The sequence below is a fragment of the Martes martes genome (genome assembly GCF_963455335.1).
Source record: "Martes martes genome assembly, chromosome: 14".
Lineage (NCBI taxonomy): Eukaryota > Metazoa > Chordata > Mammalia > Carnivora > Mustelidae > Martes > Martes martes.
Genome location: NC_137902.1, coordinates 6,458,052 through 6,481,981, shown reverse-complemented (window position 1 = coordinate 6,481,981; position 23,930 = coordinate 6,458,052). Strand labels below are relative to the sequence as shown.

At 46.8% G+C, this 23,930-nt stretch overlaps 1 protein-coding gene across 1 annotated transcript in view; it reads left to right on the top strand.

Annotated features, from left to right (window-relative positions):
- Positions 1 to 23,704, top strand: part of LOC308354716 (keratin, type II cytoskeletal 8-like) — a gene marked incomplete at both ends in the record, with an annotated part of 42,656 nt that extends 18,952 nt beyond the window's left edge. The window contains 6 exon segments of the mRNA XM_080822339.1: positions 7,034 to 7,144; positions 22,208 to 22,324; positions 22,326 to 22,736; positions 22,738 to 23,252; positions 23,255 to 23,475; positions 23,477 to 23,704. Of these exon segments, the coding sequence (XP_080678465.1) occupies positions 7,034 to 7,144; positions 22,208 to 22,324; positions 22,326 to 22,736; positions 22,738 to 23,252; positions 23,255 to 23,475; positions 23,477 to 23,704 (1,603 nt within the window).
- Between the last annotated feature and the right edge of the window lie 226 nt (positions 23,705 to 23,930).

Genomic DNA, 23,930 nt, shown 5'->3' with positions numbered 1-23,930 from the left:
AAAGTAAGTGTATCATCCATCAATACACGTCCTGTGCACTCACTTCCTGGTAAGGACCCTAGGCACCAACGGGCACTCACTGCTGCTGCTCCTGCTTTCGAGAACGTCCAGGCCCTGAGGATGGCAGGCGGGCTCCTCCTCTTGGGTGGACATGGCCTTCCAGTCTTCTTGTACTCTTCAGGAACTGGGATGGTGAAAACCACTGGACTGTGGTCCTTCCCCTGGGGAGGGGGCTTGGGCCTGTGTACTGGCACATCTAAGTGTTTTGAGTGGCCTCAAGTGCGTTCTCAATTTTTTTGCTCTCAAATGAAGCAGGAGCACATTTTCTCAGCCTTCCCTTCCACACGGGACCACTGCCTCCTCCCGGCACTTGCTCACTTGCTGTTTGTGTCCACACTGGGTGAAGCTCAACTGTGAACTTGAAAACACAAGTGTGTGTACTGAGCTGTGAGAGCCCAAAGGCACCTGTACTATGATAGAATGCAGAAAACCCTTGAGTCTTAACAGGCACTAAAATAGTGAACAAAGAAAAGAAATTCATTAACTAACATCCTCAGCCTCCATTTTCCCTTGTGTCACGTGGGAGAGCCATAGCACAGAGAGATTTCCAAAGCATTGCACACACTGTTTGCACCAATAAATGCCATCTACTTTCCCTGATATATGCCATTTAGAAGTCCCAACTGTGGGGGCACCTGAGGGACGCAGTCTGTTGAGCGTCCGACTCTTGATCTCCGGGTTGTGAGATTGAGTCCTGCATTGGGCTCCACGCTGGGAGTGGAGCCTACTTGAGATTCTCCCTCTCATTCTGCCTCTCCCCCACATCCCTGCTCCTGCATGTCTCTCTCTCTCTCTCTCTTTCTCTCAAAAAAAAAAAAAAAAAAAAAGTGTAGATTTTGTGAACCCGGCACGAGCACAAACAAATGTGGGAAACTATACAAAAAGCCTTAGTGTTCGAGGTGGTGGGCTCTGGAGGCCCCCACTGGCAGGGGCATCTGCACAGACCTCCACGTTGGGATAGGGAGGGACAATGTGGGGAGGGCAGACAACAGGGTCACCTGTGTCTGCTTCCTGCTTCACTGTTGATTGTCACACGAAAGGAAGGGAATGGGGGAGTCAACTGAGGAACTTGGCTGACCTGGAGAGACTGGGCCCCGCTGTGGGAAACTGAGGTTTGCTCTTTGCAAACCAGCCGGATGCCTTCTACAAAGACACTGGCAAACGAGGAGTCATGATAACCTCATGAACCTTCCCTCGAGGTGCTCCTCATCACTGCAGAGAATTCACGTCTGCACAGAACTGAACTGAGTCACGCATTGCTAATCGGACAAGGTGCCATTGGGAGATCGAATACTTCATCCAGACGCCTGGCTTGAGGATAGGAGGAGTTAAAAAAAAAAGAACAAAAACTACTGTTAACTTTTAAACTAAAACAGCAACTAAAAGTCAGACAATTAAGCAGGGAAACCATGCACAAATGTCACACACAGAGAAGATCAAAGGAAACTTCGATCTCTGATAAAGATCAAGAGGGACAACTCAGATTTTTATGGCATCTGCTGACAAATGGCTGGAGTGGGAAAAAAACACCTAGTAACTTGATTTCTCAGTATACTGGAGAGATCAAAGGCTAGCCTCGGAAGTGAAATACCACAACAAGAAATGGCTCGCCCTTTATTTTTATTATTATTTTGGGGGGTAACTTGTATTTGAGGCCCATAACTCAAGGTTTGGAGACTTACGAGCCAGTGTCAGGAGAGATCAGTCAGCCGGCTGAACAGTGAGGGATATATTGCCCTTGGAACTTGTTCTCCTATCTTCTCAGCGCACCCCTCCCTAATGAAGAAGGTGATACTAAACCTCTGTAAATAATATGGTAGAACCCTCTGATGCCCCAGAACACTGCCTTTCCTGAGCTGGATACTATGTGGCTCTGTGTGCATGTGTCACATATATTCCATCATTACTACTTTCTGGCATTTTATCCTCTCATAATATATCCACATGCCCCGGACTTTGCTCCCTCCAACTGGCTCTTCAACACCATCTTCATCACCTTTGAAGTCTGGTCTTCCTTGAGTCGCCTGTGGTTACATCTGTATCCACAGCACTGATAATCATCCCTGATCTGTCCAAATGTGTAGGTATCTGACAGCAGGTAAATAAAACATCCGGCTGTGTGTCTCCTTCTGTTTTCATCTGGAACTTCGGCCTGATGCAGAGATCTCTTGGATGAAAGCTAGCCTATTCTTTCAATTTTCCACATTTGGTTAGCATTAGCATTATATTGTTATTTATTGTTATTTTTGTATCATTTGCTGATTCATATAGGTAGCCAGCCACAGGCATAATAATGTGGTTAATATTTTACACAAACAATTATCCTTCAAATGTAAGTTAGTAAGTGGATTACAAATGAATCCAAGAATATTTTGGCAAATATCCCTGAGAAGCTGCTTTGGGACTAAAGCCATGGTAACAAAGCAGAGTATTCTGGCTAGGGGATCGATGGTGTGTTTGAGAAGCTTAATAAAACATTAAGAGTGTTGATACTGCTGATTCCAGGAAGGTAGGCAGAGAAGTTTAATCAGGTATCAGGCAGGTAACTAGACAATGTAAATAAAATAGACCAGAAATACATGTCCTATAATCAGAGTTATTTGCATCTCTCCAGCTGAGAATTACATACATAATAAGGATAATGCCTAGATTATTGTAGTGTGTTAGAGGAACCTGAGGAGCCAAAACGTGCCACCTTCTGTCGCTAAGTTCCTAGCGACTGTGGTCTAGACTCTGATGAGCAGCCCAGAGTAATCTTCTCCCTCTTGGATGCCGGAAATGCTCCATGTGCAAAATGGTGTGTCCGCCCAAACTCATGCATCCTAAATCCCTCTGGATGTTTTAGAAATCCAGATGCCCCATAGGTCTTCCTCACTGTGGCCTGTGCTCAAAGAGCTGTGTTCTTTTCTTAGTTACTTTATATTACAGGACATTTCAAGCCTTTACTAAAATGGGCAGCATGATGAATCCCAGCGTACCCATCAGCTTCCATTATTGGCAAACTTTCATCAATCTTATGGCTGATTTTTTCTATTGTGGGAAAAAAAAACCCACGTAACGTAAAATTTACCATCTTCACTCTTTTGAAGTGTGCAGTTCAGTGATAAGTATATTCACATGGTTGTAAAACAGATTTCCCGAACTTTTTCATCTTGTAAATCTGAAGACTTACACCCAATTTCCCTTTCCCCCCGAAACCACCATTCCATTTTCTGTCTTTGAATTTTATTACTTTATATATATTTTTAAAGATTTTATTTATTTATTTGTCAGAGAGAGAGAGAGAGAGTGTGAGCAGCGGGAGAGGCAGGCTCCCTGCTGAGCGGGGCTCAATCCCAGGACCCGGAGATCATGACCTGAGCCAAAGGCAGACACTTAACTAACTGACTGGGCCACCCAGGCGCCCCTGAATTTTACTACTTTATGTACCTCATGTTAATGGAATCAATCACATAGTATTTGTCCTTCTGTGACTAGCTTATTTCATTTAGCATCACATCCTCGAAGCTTAGCGCATTTTGTAGGATGTGACAGGATTTCGTTCCTTTCAAGCCTGAGTAATATTCCATTGCGGGGATGGAACGCATTTGGTTTATCCATTCATCCGTGGATGAGCATTTGGGTTGCTTCCACCTTCTGGCGATTGTGAAGAGTGCTGCTGTGAACGTGGGTGTCCAGATACCTGGGTGCCCAAGATCCTGATTTCAGTTCTTTTGGATATAGCCCCAGAAGTGGGATTGCTGGATCACGTGGCAGTTCCGTTTTTAACTTTTTGTGGCATTTCCCCAGCAGTCCATCATGTTTAGCATCACGCCAACGTTGTGCAAGGGTCTAATACCTTCCCATCCCCACCAACACTTGTTATTTTGTTCTTTGGGTTTTTTGATAGTGGCCATACTGATGGGTGTGGGGTAATATCCCATTGTGGTTTTGATTCACATTTCCCTGATGAGGACGGATGTTGAGCTGCTTCTCATGTGCCTCTTGGCCATTTGTACATCATCTTTGGAGAATTACCAATCAGGTCCTGTCCCCATTTTTTTAATTGAGTTGTTTGATTTTTCATTGTCATTGCTGAATTGTGATGTCTTCTTAAGTAGAGACATAAAGAAGGTTTTATGTTTTGTTTTTAATCATAAAAACTGTAAAAGAAAAAGTGACTAGACTACGAAAATGAAGATCACATAACTGTACAGAGGAGGTTTCCAATACAGGCCAGTTAGGGTTAGTAGATTACTTTGAACTCTCCATACGGCTAATGGGAGTCACCCTTCAGCCATCAAAACAGTAGTGGCACCTGTCTGAGCCAGCCTTCCTAAAGATGAGACATGAGTGTGTAGAAGGCCTGGCCTCTGTTTCCAAAGAGCTTACAACAACTCGGAAAAAGGCAAATTTGGGTCTGATATGTTTTAACAGCTTTACTGAGATATATCTCAGTTCAGATATACAGTACAAAATTCAATGGGGGTTTGTATATTTATTTTTGAGATTATGATAAGATCTACGCAACATGAAATTTGCTAATTTAACCATTTTTTAAGAGATTTTGTTTATTTATTTATTTGAGGGAGAGAGAGAGAGTACAAGTGGGGTGAGGGACAGAGGGAGAAGCAAATTCCTTGTTAAGAAGAGAGCCCCAGGGGGCTCCTGGGTGGCTCAGTGGGTTAAGCCTCTGCCTTTGGCTCAGGTCATGATCTCAGGGTCCTGGGATCCAGTCCCACATCGGGCTCTCTGCTCAGCAGGGAGCCCACTTCCCCCTCACACTCTGCCTGCCTCTCTGCCTACTTGTGATCTCTCTCTCTGTCAAATAAATAAATAAAATCTTTAAAAAAAAAAAAAAGAAAGAAAGAAAGAAAAAGAAGAAGAGATCCCCAGGCAGGACTTGATCCTGGGACTCCAGGATCATGACCTGAGTCGAAGGCAAACACCTAAACAACTGAGCCATCCAGGCGCCCCTTATTTAACCATTTTTAAGTGCACACCGGGGCCTTGTGCTATGCACTTCACCGACTGGCCAGCAATCTTCCAAGTGATCAGGCTTCTTCCATGACCTCAGGCTGGATAGTCAAGTGCTGTCCTCGAGTTGCTCATGAGAGATGGCAAATACATCAACCCTTATTTTTGCTCAAAGTATTCCTTCTCTCCAGTTAAAGACCAAGTATTAGAAACCGGTGGGGCATCTAAACATAGCCTTCCTTCACTTAGCCCTTAATCCCCAATTCATGGTATGAAATTTTTTTTAAATTAATTATTTGACTTTTTTTTTGCCAGATTATTCATTCATATGGTTCAAACACTGAAGAAATCCTAAAATGATGTTAATTTCCCCTTCTCTCCCAACAGGGGACCAGGATTACTAAATTTTTATTTGTGTTTTGTTTTCTTTCTCCATCCAGAGACTTAAAGCACTTACAGGCTAATACAAATATACCTTCTCCCCCTACCTTAATCATAGATAGCAGCATATACATTGTTCTGAACCTTGCATTATTCACTTAACAACATATTTAGAGAGCTTTCATGGTGAGTTTCTGAGCATCACAAATACTAAGAGATCAAGACTTCTGATGGGAGTAATTTTTGCAACATATTTGGTTATTACCTGATGACTACCGTGCGACTCCTCCACAATCAGTGCCTACCAGCCTGTACCAAAGTTCACAGCCTGAACTACCTGGCTCATCTGGGTGGCAGGAGACCCTATTTCTATCTGAATCATGCAGGCAACTGTGGTTGATAAGAGTGGGTCTAAAAATACGCGGCCCTTTCCCATTTCCCATCAGGGACATACTCTATCATACTTTGACCCCAACTTATTTTAAAAATCAGCATTGCTGGGCTGTGGCTTGAATTGATTCGCTGACACTTCAGATGGGAGGCAGGGGCTCAGAAAGATGAGAAACGGCTACGTGGGAGCCCTTTCATAGACCTGAGCTCCCACGGAACATTCTGAAGAGTACACAGAGAGCACCTGCAAGGTGAAACCCCCTCACCAGAACGTGCGGTTTGCCAGACCCTGAATCTGGGATCAGCTCCTCCAAGCAAAATGGCACCATTAGGGACGCCTGGGTGGCTCAGTGGGTTAAAGCCTCTGCCTTCGGCTCAGGTCATGATTCCAGGGTCCTGGGATCGAGCCCCACATCGGGCTCTCTGCTCGGCGGGGAGCCTGCTTCCTCCTCTGTCTCTGCCTCTCTGCCTACTTGTGATCTCTGTCAAATAAATAAATAAAAATATTATTAAAATGGCACCATTAAAAGGGAAAGAGGGCCCCTTGCAAGAGGGTCTGTGTTGTGGGAAACTGGACTTAACTTGAACATTCGCCTCGTCACCGCAGGCAGCCTCTTCCGGAGCAGAGATCTTGCTTGTCAGCCAAGGAGCTCGGACACACGGTGGAGGTGAATGGACTGAGTCGCACCAGAGGAAACAAGGGGCTATAGAGAGGGGTTACGGAGAAATAAAAGGGTTTAACCTTAAATTATCTCAATTGATGTAATTTTCCTCCTGGCCTTATGGAGGGAAAATAAAACAAGATGAGAAAATGGGAAGATTTCTCTCTGGCTAGAATATTCCACCTCTAGGCCTCTGTGGTAATGTTCACCACCACCCCATCCGGTTACTCTCCTCTCGCTACATTTTCACCCGGGCCTCATTCCTTCCCCCCTTCATTCATTCGCTGCAAGCCCTTTGCGATAGGTACTTTCAAGAAGATCCGTCTCCTCCTTAGTTCTGGTGGGACGGACAGGCCTCTTTCAGGTGTGCGCGCCCGAGCCCCGCGTGGACGCCGGCCCCCAGCTCTCTCCGTCTCTGGGGGGAGAAGCCTGGTGCCTCGTCTGCAGTCCCGCCCGCCCTTCCCTCCCTTCCTCTGGCACCTTGAAGAATTCACAGAATTTTAATATCTCCCTCAGTTGTCCCACGGTGGTGCCGATACAGTGTTTTAAAAATCTGTATCTTATTTCATTAATGCCGTTCACAGATTTCTGGCTTCACATTTCATCACCAGCGCAGACTTGCGGGCTTTGAACCAGAAGAAGCGAGTTGAATTGCTGGAAATGGTCTTGTTGCAGCAACTATCCTTCAGGCCCGGGTGAGAGAAGCTGGTGGTGGGGTCTGGTGCCCGCCCGCCCCTGGGGAGACTGTTGGTGCCACCTGCCCCGGCAGCCAGGGCCCGACTGGAGGGAGGAGAACACGGGGGCTTGGGAGCGCATTGTTTTGGAGAAGGATAATGTGGCAGGAGCTTGTTATTTAATAACCAGCTGCCTTCTGAGCGGGAGGGTTAATCACTACCATTAAGCAGTGATCACTCCAGGTGAGGAGATGAGAGCAACTTCACATTTCGAAAGTTTGGAAGTCAAAAAGCAAATGTGAGCAGAGCTTGACGGGAAAGCTGCTCTCGGTTCCAACTGTGTGCACGCTCTGGGGCTGTGCTTTCAGGTTGTGGGGGGGTTTTGTGGGGGTTTTTTTGTAATGGAAATTAAGATAAAACAACTTGATGCTGGCGCCTGGCCCTTTCTGGTCTTACCTATCATCATGTTTGAAAGTTTTTACAAGGAGCCCGTGTAATTTTTGTAATTAGAAAAAGCAATTGGCGTTCTGTAAAACAAAAGAAAACAATGGGCTTTTTTCACACTCCGTTTTTGCCTCGCTCTGTCTTCCGTCTTCTGTGGATGGCAGTTTCGGCCCAGGGTTCAAGGCTGTTTACCCAGTCGTGGTAAACAACAGCAGATTTTCCCTTTTGCTTTCTGACTCTGAGAAATGAGATCCACGAAGACTGAAGACCATTTCCAAGGAAGACAGCACAATGGAAAACAACAAAGAAGATGGAGAAGAAAATGGTCATCACTTCTGTCCGGCCAGGTCTGTCTCCCCAAAGCCATTCCAAGCCACCATGCCAGGGTCAGCTCAGACATCCAGATAGTGATCCCGAGTGACTCGGCTTTAGGAAGCTCTGAGTTCAGCTGCCGCCGGCTCTGAGACCCGCCGCCCAACCTTGCTTGCGGTTCGAATCACCTGGGCAGCCTTACAAGACTCTGAGCTCAGAGTCTCCAAAGACTCGAAGGTGAGGGCTCTGGGTACAGGCAGATGATGGTGTTGTGCAGCCAAAGTCAAGAACCTTCCCCTCTCCTCTCAGCTCTGCCTCCTGCTTCGGTCAAAGCCTTCCAGTGTGGCCCATGGACCAGAGCATCGGCAGCATCTGGGAGCTCAGGAGAAATGCAGAATCCCAGGCCCCAACCCAGAGCTTCTGAATCAGATCCTGCATTTTAACCAGACCCCCAGATGTGGAGTGTCCGTGTAAAACTGTAAGGAGCACTGGCCTTGGTCTCAGTCAGGCTCTCTTGCCCGGACTCCTCCGTGGTCTTCCAGGGGGCTTCCTCTCTCTATTCTCCCTCATTTCGAGGGCGTCTCCACACTATTGAAGGGGTTCAGAATAAGCTACTGTAAAATCACCTTGAGCTGAAGGCATTTGTGTTCCTGAAATCTCCTCTCTGTCTGAAAGCGGAGCCTCCCCCAAAGAACTCAATGCACATATATCCCTCCCCAGCTCACCTCTAATCTTCTGAACCCCAACAGGCGTTGGCACCTGAATATCACATCTCCCATCTATCCTCTTAAGGGGCCAGCTTCCTTTCCAAGATGTCATTGGCTTTTCCATCAGTGCCCTCTCTCCCATCTGAGAAGGCATTCATTTTCTCAGAAGTGCCTCCCTGCCCTCCCCATCCCCTACAGAATGGAACAGAAGTCTGGGATTCTGACCACTTCCTGACTCACGTTCTTCGAGAACTCCCGTGCTGTTGGGTCATTTAACCTGGTTTCCTCTCCTGCTAGTCTGTCTTTTGTTGGTTTAATTTGCAGGTCCCCACCACTGCTCTAAGAAGGCAGAAGAGAGGTTTCCCTGTCCCACATGACACATTTGCTCATGTCAGGCTGATGCCTGACATGTTGAAGTACCAATTCCTTCCCAGGCACCAAGGCCCCACAAAACTAGGCATCAGACCTCTCAGGAGGGGTGTGTGTCCCTGGCTTCCTGGAGCACCGTCCTCCAGCGGTGCTGACTCCCAGACGTCACAGCTCTTTGTCGATCTGTGTGTGCACAGACTATAACCTCTATATGCACTTTCTCCCTCTTCTCTCCCTGGTGCTCTCTCGCTCTTCAAGAGCAGCCCCACTGGTGCCCTGTCCACACACCTTTCCAGTTTTCTTCCCCACCCCCCCAAAGGACTCTCAGTGCCCCTAGTTTGTGACTCCAGCGCCTGGCACAGAACCTGGAATCTGGGAGCTACTCAAAAAATAGTTCAGTTTAGGGGCGCCTGGCTGGCTCAACAGGTAACATGAGACTCCTGATTTGGGAGTTGTAGGTTCAATTCCCACCATGCGTACAGAGATTACTTAGAAATAAAATCTTAAAAAAAAAAAAAAAGGAGTTTAGTTTGGATCAATGAGTAGAAGACCTTAGTTCTGGATTCCAGACTTCTGAGGGGTATGAACATCCCACCCCAACACACACACACACACACACACACACACACACACACACACACACACACACACACATAGTGATAGTTCAGAGAACACGCAGGCACCACTGTCCTGCCCTCCAGCCCCAAACATTTGCTCAGGTGAAAACAGCTCAGGCTCTAGGGAAACACTTCTCTACGGCTCTTGCCTTACGTTCTCGAAACAAAAAGTACCTGAGCCCTTACGTTCTCGAAACAAAAAGTACCTGAGCCCAAATGCCGTGAAGTCTTGTGGGTTGTGCCTCTGGATGTCAGAAATAGACACAGCTTCAAAATAGGGGAGGATCTGAGCAGCAGAAGTGCTTAGGTAAGATAAATGACTAATTAATTCCCTTGTCAAATCCATCCTCCCAGAGAGGATGAACAGAAAAGATTTTCGCATAGGGAAGTATTCTTTGTGATACTGAGAGTCCATTTTCTTGCTTCTCTTTGTATTCCAATTTGTGGCCCAGATGTATTAAAGAACACTTAGCAGTAGTTAAATAATTCATATTGCTCTAAAATTTGCATACATGTGGATCTAGATATGACAGACATGAAGCGTGGTACCAGCTCCCGTGGTTACAACTGGATGGACTGGGAACACTAGAACTGAAAGTAGTCCTATTTTTGTCAACTACTTAATGGGATTAGCCTGACTTTCAAGATTTCAGAGAAATTCAGCTCTTAAAAAATGGTTTCAGTTTTTATACCATTAACGATATTTTCTTTTCTTTTTCCTTTTAAATTTCACGGATAGTAATATTTTAAAAGAAAGTAACTCTTAAAAACATGAAAAATAATGTTGATTTTTGGGGAGTCACATTAGCTTTCATTTGTTTTTTGATATAAAAATATTTGAATTGTATTTACTTTAGACACAGCTACATTCTATTTTAAATCTTTAAATCACTGAGAGCAAATATAAGGCAAGATCATGATGAGAATCAAAAATAGAACGTAGAGCTCAGACAAGAAAAAAAGGAAAAGAAAAAAGAAACAGAATACCTTCAAATAAGTGATTTGCATAAATTTTTTAAAGCTAGAAACGAAATGAGAAGTCTCTGTCAGACACGACCCACACAAAATTTGCTAGTAAGACATTAGAAGTTCTATATTTAATGAAGTTTTAATTACTGATCAAAACAATGAAAATGAGGGAGAAAATTATTCTAATCAAATTCACAACTTCAAGAGGTCAGAGGAAATCCCTGGGACCTCATATTCCCCACTACATGAAGATTTAATTACTGATCAAAGTGGTGAGAATGAAAAAGAGGATTGTTCGTGACAAATTCACAACTCAGAAGCAGCAAGTGCAACTCTGGCCTGTGTGTTGGAAGATGAAGAAAAATCCATTCATGAAATTAGCAAATTGGATGAGAAAGAGAAGCCTCTGGAGCTTCACTCATTTATGGTAGGACAATCCTAAAAATGGCATCCAACGCTCTTTGACAGCACGAGAATGTTATGGTAGGACAATCCTAAAAATGGCGTCCAACGTTCTTTGACAGCATGAGGATGTTTCTAACAAAACAATCCGATTCAAATTAGCAAATCCAATTTTTCGTTGGATGAGCATGAGCAGAGCAGAAAACGAAGTATTTCACTTTATACTAACATTCTTTCAAACGGAGAAGGAACCTCTAAAAGCTGGTTCTCGTAATCCAAAGTGAAAGACAACGTATTTTGTTACATGTGTTATGTAACTCACAGCCGACTTTTGAGATCAGCTTTGGCCAAAGATGTTATTTGTTGCCAGAAACATTTGGATTTTTTTTATCAAAATAACACAAAATGTCATTGGCATATGTAAGAAAAAAGTACACACATGCAAGTACTAAAAATTTAAGAATGGTGAATAAAGAGCAAACCGCTAACAGTATTTAACAATGACAAGTACATGCCAGTCTACAACACTATTGTGATGTTCTGAAATGATATATTCTGAGCTCAGTGTTTATCTGAGAGTTATGGTGCTTTTTACAGTACTGAAACCCCAATATTTACAGAAAGCAATAAAAATGTTCCAGGTTTAATAGAAATAATCCCAATTTTTAGGCTAGGATGGCCAAAAATGTAAGGCGGATAAAAGTCATAAAACAAACAATCACTACTCAGGATGGAATAATTAAAAATGAGATGATTAATTCAGTAGGTAAGAAAGTGAGAGAATCAATCCTACATACAATAATACCATAAATAAACATTACTCAATGCAACTAGATGTATCACTGACAAAAGTCATGTTGAACAGCAAACATTGATTATATGTATTGTTGAAGAAGAAAACAAGAACTTATTGCACTGTTGTTATACCTAGTAGTTTTTTATTTAAGAACTGGAAAAATAACTTTCAATTTGTGGCATTGACTTAAAAGCTTGCTAAGGGGGCACCTGGCTGGCTCAGTGGGTAGAGCATGTGACCCTTGATCTCAGGGTCGTAAGTTCAAGCCCCACATTGGGTGTAGAGATTATATCTAAAGATGTTAAAAGCTTGTTGAGAATAAGTCTATGAAAATGGCATCAAACACAGTAAACAAAAAGTGTATGGCCCCAAGTTTTTTGGCGAGAAAGTTAGAAGCAACGCGTGGATAGCTCATAATTCGACTTTGTTACTGGGACGCATGGTCTCAGGTTAGCTAGTGATGCATTCCTCAGAATAATTAACCAAGCATATAAAGGGTACTTTCTAGATCTGCCCAGAAAGGGAACAGTTTGATCAAGCATATATCAAATCTGACCTACAACCTCTCTAAGACTTAAAATGGGAATGCCAAGTAAATGCCACTCAAGCAATTACATTTAACTTAAACAACTTCATAAGAACAAGTTAAAAATGATTAAATATGTTAAAAATGTAGATGTATGTTAAATATTAACAAATTAAAATATGTAAAATATGTAAAAATATGTTTGACTCTAGTTTTTACATGACAGAAAATTGGCCAAAATATCAAAGATGGTCAAATTTAATTATTATGTATATGTATACACATATTTTACTGATGGGTCAGTAATGCATAGGTGAAATCCATAATTCATAAATTACATACTTATTCCATAAAATTTGTATTTCTGACTTAATTTCATCAAAATCACTAATTATACCCTTATAAAAATTCTCACATACTTTATCCTGTGGAATAATGTCAAATTAGACATTTCTTGAGTCATCAGCATTCCTAGTTTCTTTTTTTTTTTTTTAGAATTCCTAGTTTCTATTAATTTCACATTAGAGAAACTTTGCTCTATGTGAAATTATAAGTATTAATCTCTACACCCAACATGGGGTTTGATCCCACAACCCCGAAATCATGACCTGAGCTGAAATCAAGAGTCACATGCTCAACAACAGACGGAGCCCCCCAGGCGCCCCTCACCTTGACTGGTTTTAACTCAGCTATCCATGAGATAGAAATGGGGGGGGGGTGGGAGGACACCTTAGCATTGGCCTTCCCCAAAGACCCCTGGGGCCCAAGATGTCAGTGGGGTGCCCAGTACCTGCCCCTAACCCTTCAGCTGGCCTCCTGTGCTCTGATGCTCCCACACAGCTGGCCCCCTCTGCCTCCAGATGCCCTGTTCCCACAGGCCATGGTTGGAAGATGGCCCACTTGTGCCACCCCAGAGGGACTGCCTCTCCCCCCCGCTTCCCCAGTAATCCCAGGGGCCCCGTGAGTACCCACAGAACTGAGATGTGTGCTTGGAGCACCAGAGCCAACAGCATCCACTGGCTGCAGTGGGACTGGAGGGCTCCCCCCAGAGTTCCCCGAGGTGGACTCGGCAGCCAGCTTGCAGCTGTGCCTTAACGTTCTTGGCCAAGCGCAACACGCCACATCTAGAGTTGGCCTCTCTTCCTCTGTATGAGTTTCTTACTGCTTGTTGCAACAAATGACCACAAACTTAGTGCCTGAAAACAAAACACGTGTATTATCTGACAGTTCTGGGGCGGAGAAGTCCCTGAGCTGAAGTCAGGGTGTTGGAGGTTCCTCAGTGAATCCATTTTCTTGACTTTCCAGACTTCCAGAAGCTGCCTACACGTCTTCCATCTTCAAAGCCAGCAATGTTGTGCTATGTCTTCCTCACGTGGTGTAACTCTTTGACTCTCTTGCCTGCCTTGCTCCTCCATTTACTAGAACATCGTAGAACCTGGCTTGAGTCCTATGCTCATTCCTGAGCTGGGGTCAGGGAATGGGGTAGAATTACTGGCTCTATTTGGGTCAAAAGTATCTCCATCCCTTCAACTCAGAGTGGTGGGGGGCAGTGATGGGCAGCCCTCAGCAGAGGTACAGGGCTGAAGCAGAGAAAGAAGTTTTCTCGTTTCTTCTGAACGGACAAAACAAGAAATATCTACTACAAATATTCATTGTTTTAAATCATGGAAAGATGTTAAAAATTCAGAGCAAAAACATCACCCATCATCCTGTCATCCCCCAATCAACTGTAGTTAAGACTGTGGAATATTTCCTCCGAGTCCTTTTTTTCTGGGCACATGCACACGTTGAATACAGTCCTACCATATCATATAGACAATTTTGCATCCTGCTCTTTTTACTTGAAATCATAACAGAAGGATTTTCTCATGTTATTTCCTTTGACTCTGTGCCCTGCACAAATCCACTTCCTTTCCCACTCCAGCTCTTTGGCAGAAGAATGTGTAGCCTGTACAAGTTAACTGGAAGGAGTGTGGGCTGTTTTGATTTAGGGAAATTTGAGCAGAGAGGAGAAAGAGGGACGAAAGGCACAAGCCTCTGTGACCCTTGCAGAGCCGCTGAGACCAACAGATGACACAGGATTTGTGCTTCTATCCATAGTGGTCCTTTACCACCAAACGCAGTTGCCCACCCCAATTTTTTAAGTAATCAAGTTCGCGGGACAGTCCCAGTGCCAGCGGAGGGTGACGCTTTCCTGACACAGGGTCCTGCAGGGAGAGGAGTGCTTTCCCAGAGAATCCATACAGTTTTTGTGAGTTGTGGGTGGTAACGTGATTTTTTGCAAGGCGCTTCCGTCTTCAGGTGAGGACGGGATACTATTCTGAAAGCTGCTGGTAACATGTGCTTCCAAATCCATGGACTCTGAAGCTGCTTAGCTGAAATTCACATCCAAACCGAATTCTGTTGTAGCTCAACTTGACTACTACGGATGGTGAAAAGAAATCCCCAGGTCCCACAAGGTCAGTGATGGAGCGGAGTTTGTTTGCTGGCACAGAAATGACATTTCAACTGGAATTCAGTTGTCTTCATGTAACCAAACCAAATTCTATGTCATTCTCTGACCTGGATTTCTTTTTTCCCCAAGATAACACAGACAGAACTCAGGCACTGTCAGTGACTCAGATAACTCAGTTTGCCACAGGCAGCCAAGTTTGGCTATGGGCTCACTGGGCGGCCAATGGGCTCAGCTTTCCCTGAGCAGCCTAGAGGGAGGGAGGGGTGCCGTGACCTCCATCTCCTTCCATTCTTCATCCCGCTTATCCTCTCCATCCACAAGAAGTGCCTGTTCTACCTCTACACGCTCCTCTGTTTCCACCTGCAGCCAGACCACGCGCAGTTCTCACCTGCACTCATGAAAGCCAGGAGGATCCTCCAACGACTGTAACCTCAAGCGTCTCTCCCCTGCTCACAGCTTCCTGTTGCACGGACTCAAGATCCCCATTCTTCACCATGGCCCATGGCCCTACAAATACCATCCCTTTCTGACCCACCCCCTCTCTCCCTTTGCCCACACAACGCACCTCGGCCACTCAGGTGTCCCTTCTAGTCTCCCCAAACCGCTAATTGGTTCTTGCTTCTCCCCAGCTAATCACACCCACATCCCAAACATACAACCCCAAGGTCTCGAATCAAAGTCAAGATCTTGCTCGGGGAGGGTTCCTTGGCTACTTTCTGCTTTATTGCATTTCTGCCACATTCACTCTTGGAACAATCTTGTTTTTTTCATTCATGCATGCCTATCTTCTATCTCCCCACTCTAAGTAAGCTCCTTCAAAGCGGGAATGTTGTTGATCTTAGTCAACACTCCTTAGGAAGCACCTTCTGGGTACTTAACAAATATTAGTTGAATGAAAGAGTGAATGAACATCCGATTCTAAAAAGACATGTTTTCTATCAGGCATGGACGATGATCTGTTGGAGTGTCAGTTTCACACCAGTCAGTGTTCCCCTGGTTTTTACCACTAGCTTCCTACATATTGCACTTGTCTTTGAGCGATGAAAGAATTCCCTTAACATTCATTAAGGTCAGGCAAGTGAAAGTCTTATTTCTAGTAAGGGAGAGCAAAAGCATGAATCTAAAATGTCAATTGCCCTAAGGTGTGAAAAATATTTTAAAATTCTCCATTTGCTCTTTGGTGGTAGTATCCTTTGTCAAAACTTTTCTCCATATTATATTCATGCCTGATGAATGGAAGAAGAGAGTTTTCCTAGAACACCACAAAACACACCCAGCTCGATGGAGCTTAGGAGGTATAAGTGCCCTTCGAACTCACAGTGCCTGATGAATTAGAAGTAAAAGCAGAGAGGGAGGAGGAGAGAAATCATTGATATATAGAGCTAGAAGATTGATAGGGAGAAAGGGGAAATTTTAAATTTAGAGTCCAGCAGCCTTCTGAGAGGGAAAGATCAAGACCCCACATCCTCCTTTCCCCGGTTTAAGTCTGTCCAGCTCTTTGGGTTGGTCCTGGCCAATGTCTGATGAACAAGGCACCCAACCACTCCTTGAAGCCTCACACCCAGTCTTCTGATCAGGGGTGGGCAAATGACCCATCCTGGGCCAATCATAATCCTCAGCACCTAGACCACCGTTATTGGTTCAGGGATGTCACATGATCCAGCCAGGCCAATCAGAATCCTGCCCTGGGACTTGGCTGGATGGAGCAGGAAGGGAAGAGTCCTCCATGATCTGAATGGACACCTGCTTGGAGGGATCCAGTTCCCAGAAGAAAACCCCCTTGCTGTCAGGGAGAGTGAAACAACCAGCAGAGGCAGACCAAGGAGATAGAGAGTCCCGAGGGCAATCTGGGCCCAGAGTAGAAAACAATGGGGCCCACGCTGTAGCACAAGGTCCACCTGGGTTCTCGAGCAGAGGCAGCTGGGGTCTGTTACCGGCCTCGAGTCCCCGCGGCTTGCTTCTTTTCTACCTGTGCCTTCTCCAGCTAGCACAACCCAAAACACAGGGAAGCTTGCCTAAACCTAAATATCTTTTTGCTTAAACTTGCGGGTTTGAATGGCGCTTCTGTCACACTCAAAGAGTCCTGGAAAAGAACAGGTGAGCAAGTCACCACAGATACCATGCTGTGAGGGAAGTGATTGCTTGTTGGGGGCTGTGGGGTGGTTGGCTTCTGACCTTGTCCAGGCTCATGCATCCTTTTTCTTAGAAGTGAGTGTGTCTGAAAAGCGGCAGCCCTGGGAGTGCCACTGGCCGGGCAGAGGCTTGGGTTGTCAGGGGTACCCTCTGACCTCCCATCAGGGAGAGCCTGCAGCCACAACAGCAGGAGTGGGAGCCTGAGCCCCAATCCCAAGGCCATGATGACACATGGTCTACAGGGCAAAGAGGGGTCTCCCCACACTTGGAGCCCAGCCCTCCTGCTCAGGGATGGAGTGAAGGGACTGGCAGGAGGAAGTGAGTCTGAGTGCACTCTAATGGCAAGGCAACTGAGTCAGGAAGCCAAGGGACACAGCCTCAGGCCAGGGAGGTGGGCTGGCAGGAAGGGGGTGGTACCCTCTGGGTCATCGCTGGGCCTGTAGCCTCCATCTTGACTGCTGCATCATCTAAGAGAGAAGTCATGGCTGGCATCTCTGTGCTGTCTCTAAAGCACGTTTATACTGTTGTCTAACTCTACCTTCTCAGCCTTGAGCCTAGAGCACAGACTTGGTGCACATTGTTTTAAAAAGGATTTTGTGTATTTATCTGAGAGAGAGAGCATGAGCAGGGGGAGGGGAGGGGCAGAGGGAGAAGCAGGTTCCCTGCCGATTAGGGCTTCATCCCAGGACCCTGGGATCATGACCTGAGCTGAAGGCAGACATTTAACCCACTGAGCCACCTGGGTACCCCATCATGCACATTTCACCAAGAAGGAAGTTAAGCTCTGGGAGGAGAGGTGGCTTCCAGCTCCCCACAGCCGAGGTGCATCTCTAGAGAGAAAAGAAACTTTGCGCATACCCAGGGCATGGCTAAGTCTCAAGTGTACATCGGTTCTCTCATTCAGCTGAGCGCAGACTTACAGCTCGGAACTGGTGACCAAATGCAGTAGATTTAACTGTCTATTTGTGTGAACCTGACTATTGAATTAGTCGCTTAAAAGTTGAGTTGAAGGAAGTGACTCGGCGTCCTACACACCTGTGGGCGCATCCATTTGTTCATTTAGACAATCAACAGGTAAACCCGAGGAATTTGCTTGGATTAAGAGCCCAAAGTCTTGTTGGGATGTCATTTTTCAGTGCTTATTTCGCTTTGGGTTGCTAGGAGATAAATTGGTTTAAAAAAAAAAAAAGCCAATTTGCATAAAGACCAGGAAAGCATTTTAATAATGTCAATATACAGCCAAGTGGACTAAAGAGCTAAAGTGACTATTTTTCACTGGATAATTAAGCCTCCAAATTTAAATGTTATAAAAGAGAGAGACTTGTATTCCGTGGGGGTCTGTTCCACTTGAGTAGCTAATTATTTCTCAAGAACAACACTGAGTCATGTTAGACATCTTCTTGCTGATCTAATAATATGAAGCTACTCAGAGAGGTCTCCTATCCTATCACATAATCAGGAATGGAAAGTGGGTAGGGTTTTCATTGCAGAATTGTGAGAACTCCATTTTTTAATCACTAGCACAAATCTGACCATCTGTCTGGCAGCCAGGAACTAAATTAAAGAAGTTTTCTTTCCCTGATACGTATGCTGTAAATCTCAGTAATTCAAACTGATGGAGGGGAAGAGCCAATCAATTTTGGGAAAAAAAAATATATATATATATACACATATATATATATGTGTGTATATATATATATATATATCTCCACCCTAGGACTCACTTAATACTTTTTTAAGTTCGCCTTTCAAGTCCCATTAGAATCTTGAGTCCTGCCCCAAATGATCGATACAAAAGTGTTACTTATGTTTATTGTCTCAAAACGGGTACACAGACTAGAAGAAACTTTGAAAACGTTTTTGGAACGCCAGGGTCACACGTTTGTCCCTGTCTACAGGGAGGTTCCGATCATTCCCTCCATCCCCGTCTGCTAGCCTCCTCGCCCTGGCCCTTCACCACTTCTCCCAGCCAGAGGAGGGCCTGTTCCCCTGCCCTCGGGTCTGCGCAGGCCTTGTGACTTACTCTGAGCAATAGACTGGCGTGGAAGTGGCATTGGGTGAGCACAGAGCATGGGTCTGAAGAGGCCTCTGGCTTCTAGATCTGCCCTCTCAGAAGGCCACTGTCGTGTAAACAAGCCCCAGCTGGCAGTGGGCAGATGAAGCACCGCTTGGAGGGAGAGGCCGGGCAGGCCAACGCCAACAGCCAGACGTGGTAGGCTCCTGTGGACCACACAGGCCCAGGCAGGCAAGACCAGCAGAACTACCCAGCCGAGCCCAGCCTCAACTGCTGACTCGCAGAATGGTCACCACAGAGCTGTTTGAACCCACTAAGTCTGGGGGTCATTTTTAATGCAGCAATAGATAACAGGTACAAATTTTTAAATGAATGTAGACCGTTCAGAAGTAACAGTACAAAAAGAAAAACATCCCCACGATCTTACCTCCAACGTTAGCTACCATCAATATGTTGATATTTTTCTTCCAAATGTTTTCTTGTATGTTTGTTTATTTAAAACATATTGTTTTATAAACGTGCTTTTCTTTACGCACCCGACGTGAATGTTTTTGTGTGTCATAAAATAGTCTTTGCTTAGTGTTCCCTTGGGTGATGGTCAGTCAAGTATAGTCACAAGAGGACACAGGAGAGGCTCAGGAAAGCCAAGTTTAATATCCTACCGGGTCCTAGAATCAGGATGCACAGCATGGCACGCAGATTCTCCTTGGGAAAGGGAAGACGGGACAGGACAAGCAGCTTAGATTAGCTAGTTTGAATAATTTTGTCAGGCTCTGGGCTCCAGGGGTGTCCTCTGGTTGTCTGTACCTAGCCCTGGGATAATGAGAGCAGGGAGTGGTGCCTCCTGGGGTATGCAAGACCGAGAGAAGAGGTAAGGCTCTGGACTACTTAGTTTGCACGCGAAGGGGGTTCTCCAGCGGCGCCGTCTGCCATCTCTAAGAATTTGCTAGCCCGGGGAGGGGCAGTCTCTCCCCAGCCAGAATGTTCTTAAGATGTCAAAACCTATCATAATATAGAGAAGATGAAAAATACATATAAACAATAGAGTCTTCAACCTCGTTTTAAATAATGGCTTAGTGTCTAATGTCTTCACATACATCTTCCAGAATAGACAGCCTCAGGCAAGAATTGAAGGGCTGAGACTTTATTTGGGAGGTGCGGGCTGAGGGCCTAGATGGTGAGGAAAAGAAAGAAAAAAAATCCAGGGAAAAACACAAAGCAGTGCTCTCCGATGAGTCAGCACACCAGCAGCTATTTCAGGACGAGCTCCGGAGAGACACACAGGTCGTGCCACAGACGCGTTCCCCTGGCATCAGGAGCTTCCCCCAGAAGGGGTGCAAGGAGGGACCTGATCACCACACAGTTCCCCAAGGGGAGAAGCACGATGGGGGTGTATCTGCCCGATTTCCAATCGGTCAAGGGTCACCCCCACCAGGAGCTGACTCTCCCACACTCACAGTGCTGTTGTGAAGTGCGCCGCCATTCGTTCAGGAAGCCCTGCCTCGTGGGACCCTGTCTAAGCTGGGAGGAGAGGGTGACTGCGCGGGAGAGGCGTGAAGCCCGGAAGACAGAGACGAACAGACCGCCTAGGGACTCTGACAAGGCCCAGACTTTGTGTCCACTGCGTGTGTATCTAGTGTAATTCACTCAACCCATGTTTCACTCCCAACATTACCCGCGCGGCTCATTTCCACTGTGCTACTTTACAAGCTGGGTTGGGCCAGACATTCTCGCCAGTTAACCCTCGTTTTCATCTGGGACCATTTCCTGGGCATAAACCCCTAGAAGTGAAACTGTTGGGTCCATGTTGAGGATTTTGATCAGTATTGTCACCCAGAGAGCCACCATTACATATTTTGTCATTTCGAGCCCTGTGCACTTCTTGTTAAAGATTTTATTTCGTGCTTGTGACTCCTGTGAATAGGATCTTATTCCAATACGTCCTTTACCTTATTAATGAGGATGATGGTTCATCAAAAAGATGTTTGTTTTCGTAGAATCATCTTTTGATTTAAGTTTAAAATATTGTTACATTCGCGTGGCCCAAAGGCTTGAAGTTGTACAAAGTCTCCCACCTACATCCTCACCCCTGGAAATAGCGTGGGCTCCTCAGCCAGGCATTGGAAGGCCTTTTGTACAGGTGCAAACAAACACGCGGTGTTCTCCTTGTCATGTTGTAACGATGCTCTGTCCTTGCTTTCATTCACTTCACATGTAACTTGAAGATGACCCCCATGTTCGTAACTAAAGCAAAGTACCCACCTTTTTGACTAGGTTCTCCATCATAGTATGGACGCCGTGACCTAGTTAACTAATCCCCTGCTGACTGGCACTTGAAATGTTGTGATCTTTTACTATTTCCAAAAAATGCAGCAGTAAGTAACTTTGTAAACATATCATTTCGCCCACCCACATGGAAGTCTCTGTAGGATCAATTCCAAATACGGGGCGGATTGATAGGTCGAGGGGTACGGACATCTGGAGTATGGGTGGATGAGGCTAGCTTGTTTTTTGACAAGGCTGCATCCGTCTACATCCCAACGGCAAGAACAAGAGAGTCTCTCGCCCCATCACAGGGTGGTTTTAAACTTCTCAGTCTTTGCCAGTCTGATCGGTGAAAAGCAACGTCTCGGCAAGGTTTTCATGTGATTTCTCTGATTACGAGACTCAATCTCTTTCCGTATGTTTAAGAGCCATTTATATTCCCTTTTCTGACAACTACCCAACTCTGTTCTTTCCCTATTGCATCAGATTGTGTGCTGTATGTTTAAGAAGCACAGGCTTACTGGATTCGCTTTTGAGCTCCAGACGTCAATCCGTTGACTCTTGGTGAGAAGGTCTAATACTGGGGCGCCTGGTGGCTCAGTCGGTGAAACGTCTGCCTTCGTCTCAGGTCACGCTCCCAGGGTCCTGGGACGGAGCCCCACGTTGGTCTCCCTGCCCAGCAGGGTGTCTGCGTCTCCCTCTGCCCCTCGCCCTGCGCCCGCTTGTGCTCGCTCTCTCTGAAATAAACACAATCTTTTAAAAAAAGTGAAGGTATAAGACCTGCAAAGAATGCCGCTCCCATCTTCTCCTTTCTAAAAGTCCCATCGGATATTGCTGTCTTTTTCTGTGTGTGTTTTCGAATCGGGACTTACGGTTTCCAGCACAGCTGGCTCCCGGCTTCTACCTTCCTTCCAGGGGAAGGCCTCCCGCCCTTCGTTAGCGGGCGGTGAGATACAGGCTGACAGCTTCGGGTTCACGTCCTTTACCCTCTTCGCGGAGTGCCCTCTCGACTCCCGGCTTACTGAGAGGCTGTTAATAGTGTTTCAACTAGAAGCAGCTTCTCGGCTCCTCGTAGAACCTCTGTCAGGTTCAGCCTACTCGCCTCCGCTCCGGCCTCCGCTCCAGCCTCCGCTCCGGCCTCCGCTCCGGCCTCCACCGTGTCCGTCAGGGTGACCCAGAAGTCCTACAAGATGCAGCCGCTCCTACACCAGCGGGCCTGGCGCCCGCATCAGCTCATCCGCCTTCTCCCGGCTGGGCGGCAGCTTCCGGGGGGGCGTGAGCAGGGGCATGAGTGTGGTCGGGGGCTACGGCGGCGGGGCCGGGGGCATGGGGAGCATCACGGCCGTCTCGGTGAACCAGAGCCCGCTGAGCCCCCTTAAGCTGGAAGTGGATCCCAACATCCAAGCTGTGCGCACCCAGGAGAAGGAGCAGATCAAGACCCTCAACAACAGATTTGCCTCCTTCCCCGACACGGCGAGGCACCTGGAGCAGCAGAACAAAATTTGGGAGACCAAGAAGAGCCTCGTGCAGCAGCAGGAGACCGCGCAGAGCAGCCCACACACGCTCGAGAGCTGCACCAGCAACCTCCGGCGGCCGCGGACACCCTGGGCCGGACAGGCTGAAGCCGGAGGCGGAGGAGGACGACTTCAGGAGTAAGTACGAGGAGGAGCTCCAAGAGCGCGCAGACATGGAGAATGAATTTGTCCTCATCAAGAAGGATGTGGACGAAGCTTACAGGAACAAGGTAGAACTCGAGTCCTGCCTGGAAGGGCGGACCGACGACATCGACGTCCTCGGGCGGATGTGTGAAGAGATCCGTGAGCTGCAGTCCCAGATCTCCGACATGTCTGTGGTCCTATCCATGGACAACAGCTGCTCCCTGGGCCTGGACGGCATCATTGCCAAGGCCAAGGCCCAGTACGAGGACTTTGCCAACCGTAGCTGGCCTGAGGCCGAGACCCTGTACCAGATCAAGTACGAGGAGCTGCAGACATCGGCTGGAAAGCACGGAGATGTCCTCCGTCGCACGAAGATGGAGATTTCTGAGCTGAACCGGAGCATCAGCCGACTCCAGGCTGAGATCGAGGCCCTCAAAAACCAGAGGGCTGCCCTGGAGGCGGCCAACACGATGCTGAGCAGCGCGGGGAGCTGGCCATTAAGGACGCCAATGCCAAGGTGGCCGAGCTGGAGGCCGCCCTGCTGCGAGCCAAGAAGGACATGGCCCAGCATCTGTGCAAGTACCAGGAGCTCATGAATGTCAAGTTGGCCCTGGACATTAAGATCGCCACCTACCGCAAGCTGCTGGAGGGCGAGGAGAGCCGGCTGGAGTCTGGGATGCCCAACATTGAGTATCCATACTAAGACCACCAGCAGCTACTCATGTGGCCTGAGCTCGGCCCGTGGGGGCCTCCCAAGCCCTGGCCTCAACTATAGCCTGAGCTCCTTCCGGGCCAGCTTTGGCCCCGCTGCGTCCTTCAGCCGTAGCAGCTCCTCCAAAGCTGTGGTAGTGAAGAAGATTGAGACCCGTGACGGGAAGCTGGTGTCCGAGTCATCTGATGTCCTGTCCAAGTGAACAACCACCGTGGTCCCGCCCAGCCCCCCCACTCTCGTGGCTGCCATAGAGCCTTTGGGGGAAGGAGCTGTGCAGGGGAGCGTCGGGAACAGGAGACCCACCTAAGACTCAGCCCCAGTCCTCAGCCTGCCCTTGGGGGCAGTCTGCTGCCCTGGGTACCCGTCTTGTCCATGTTTCCAACTATAAGCCAATTCGAGTGTCTTGTCCCAAATAAAGCCTCAGCTGG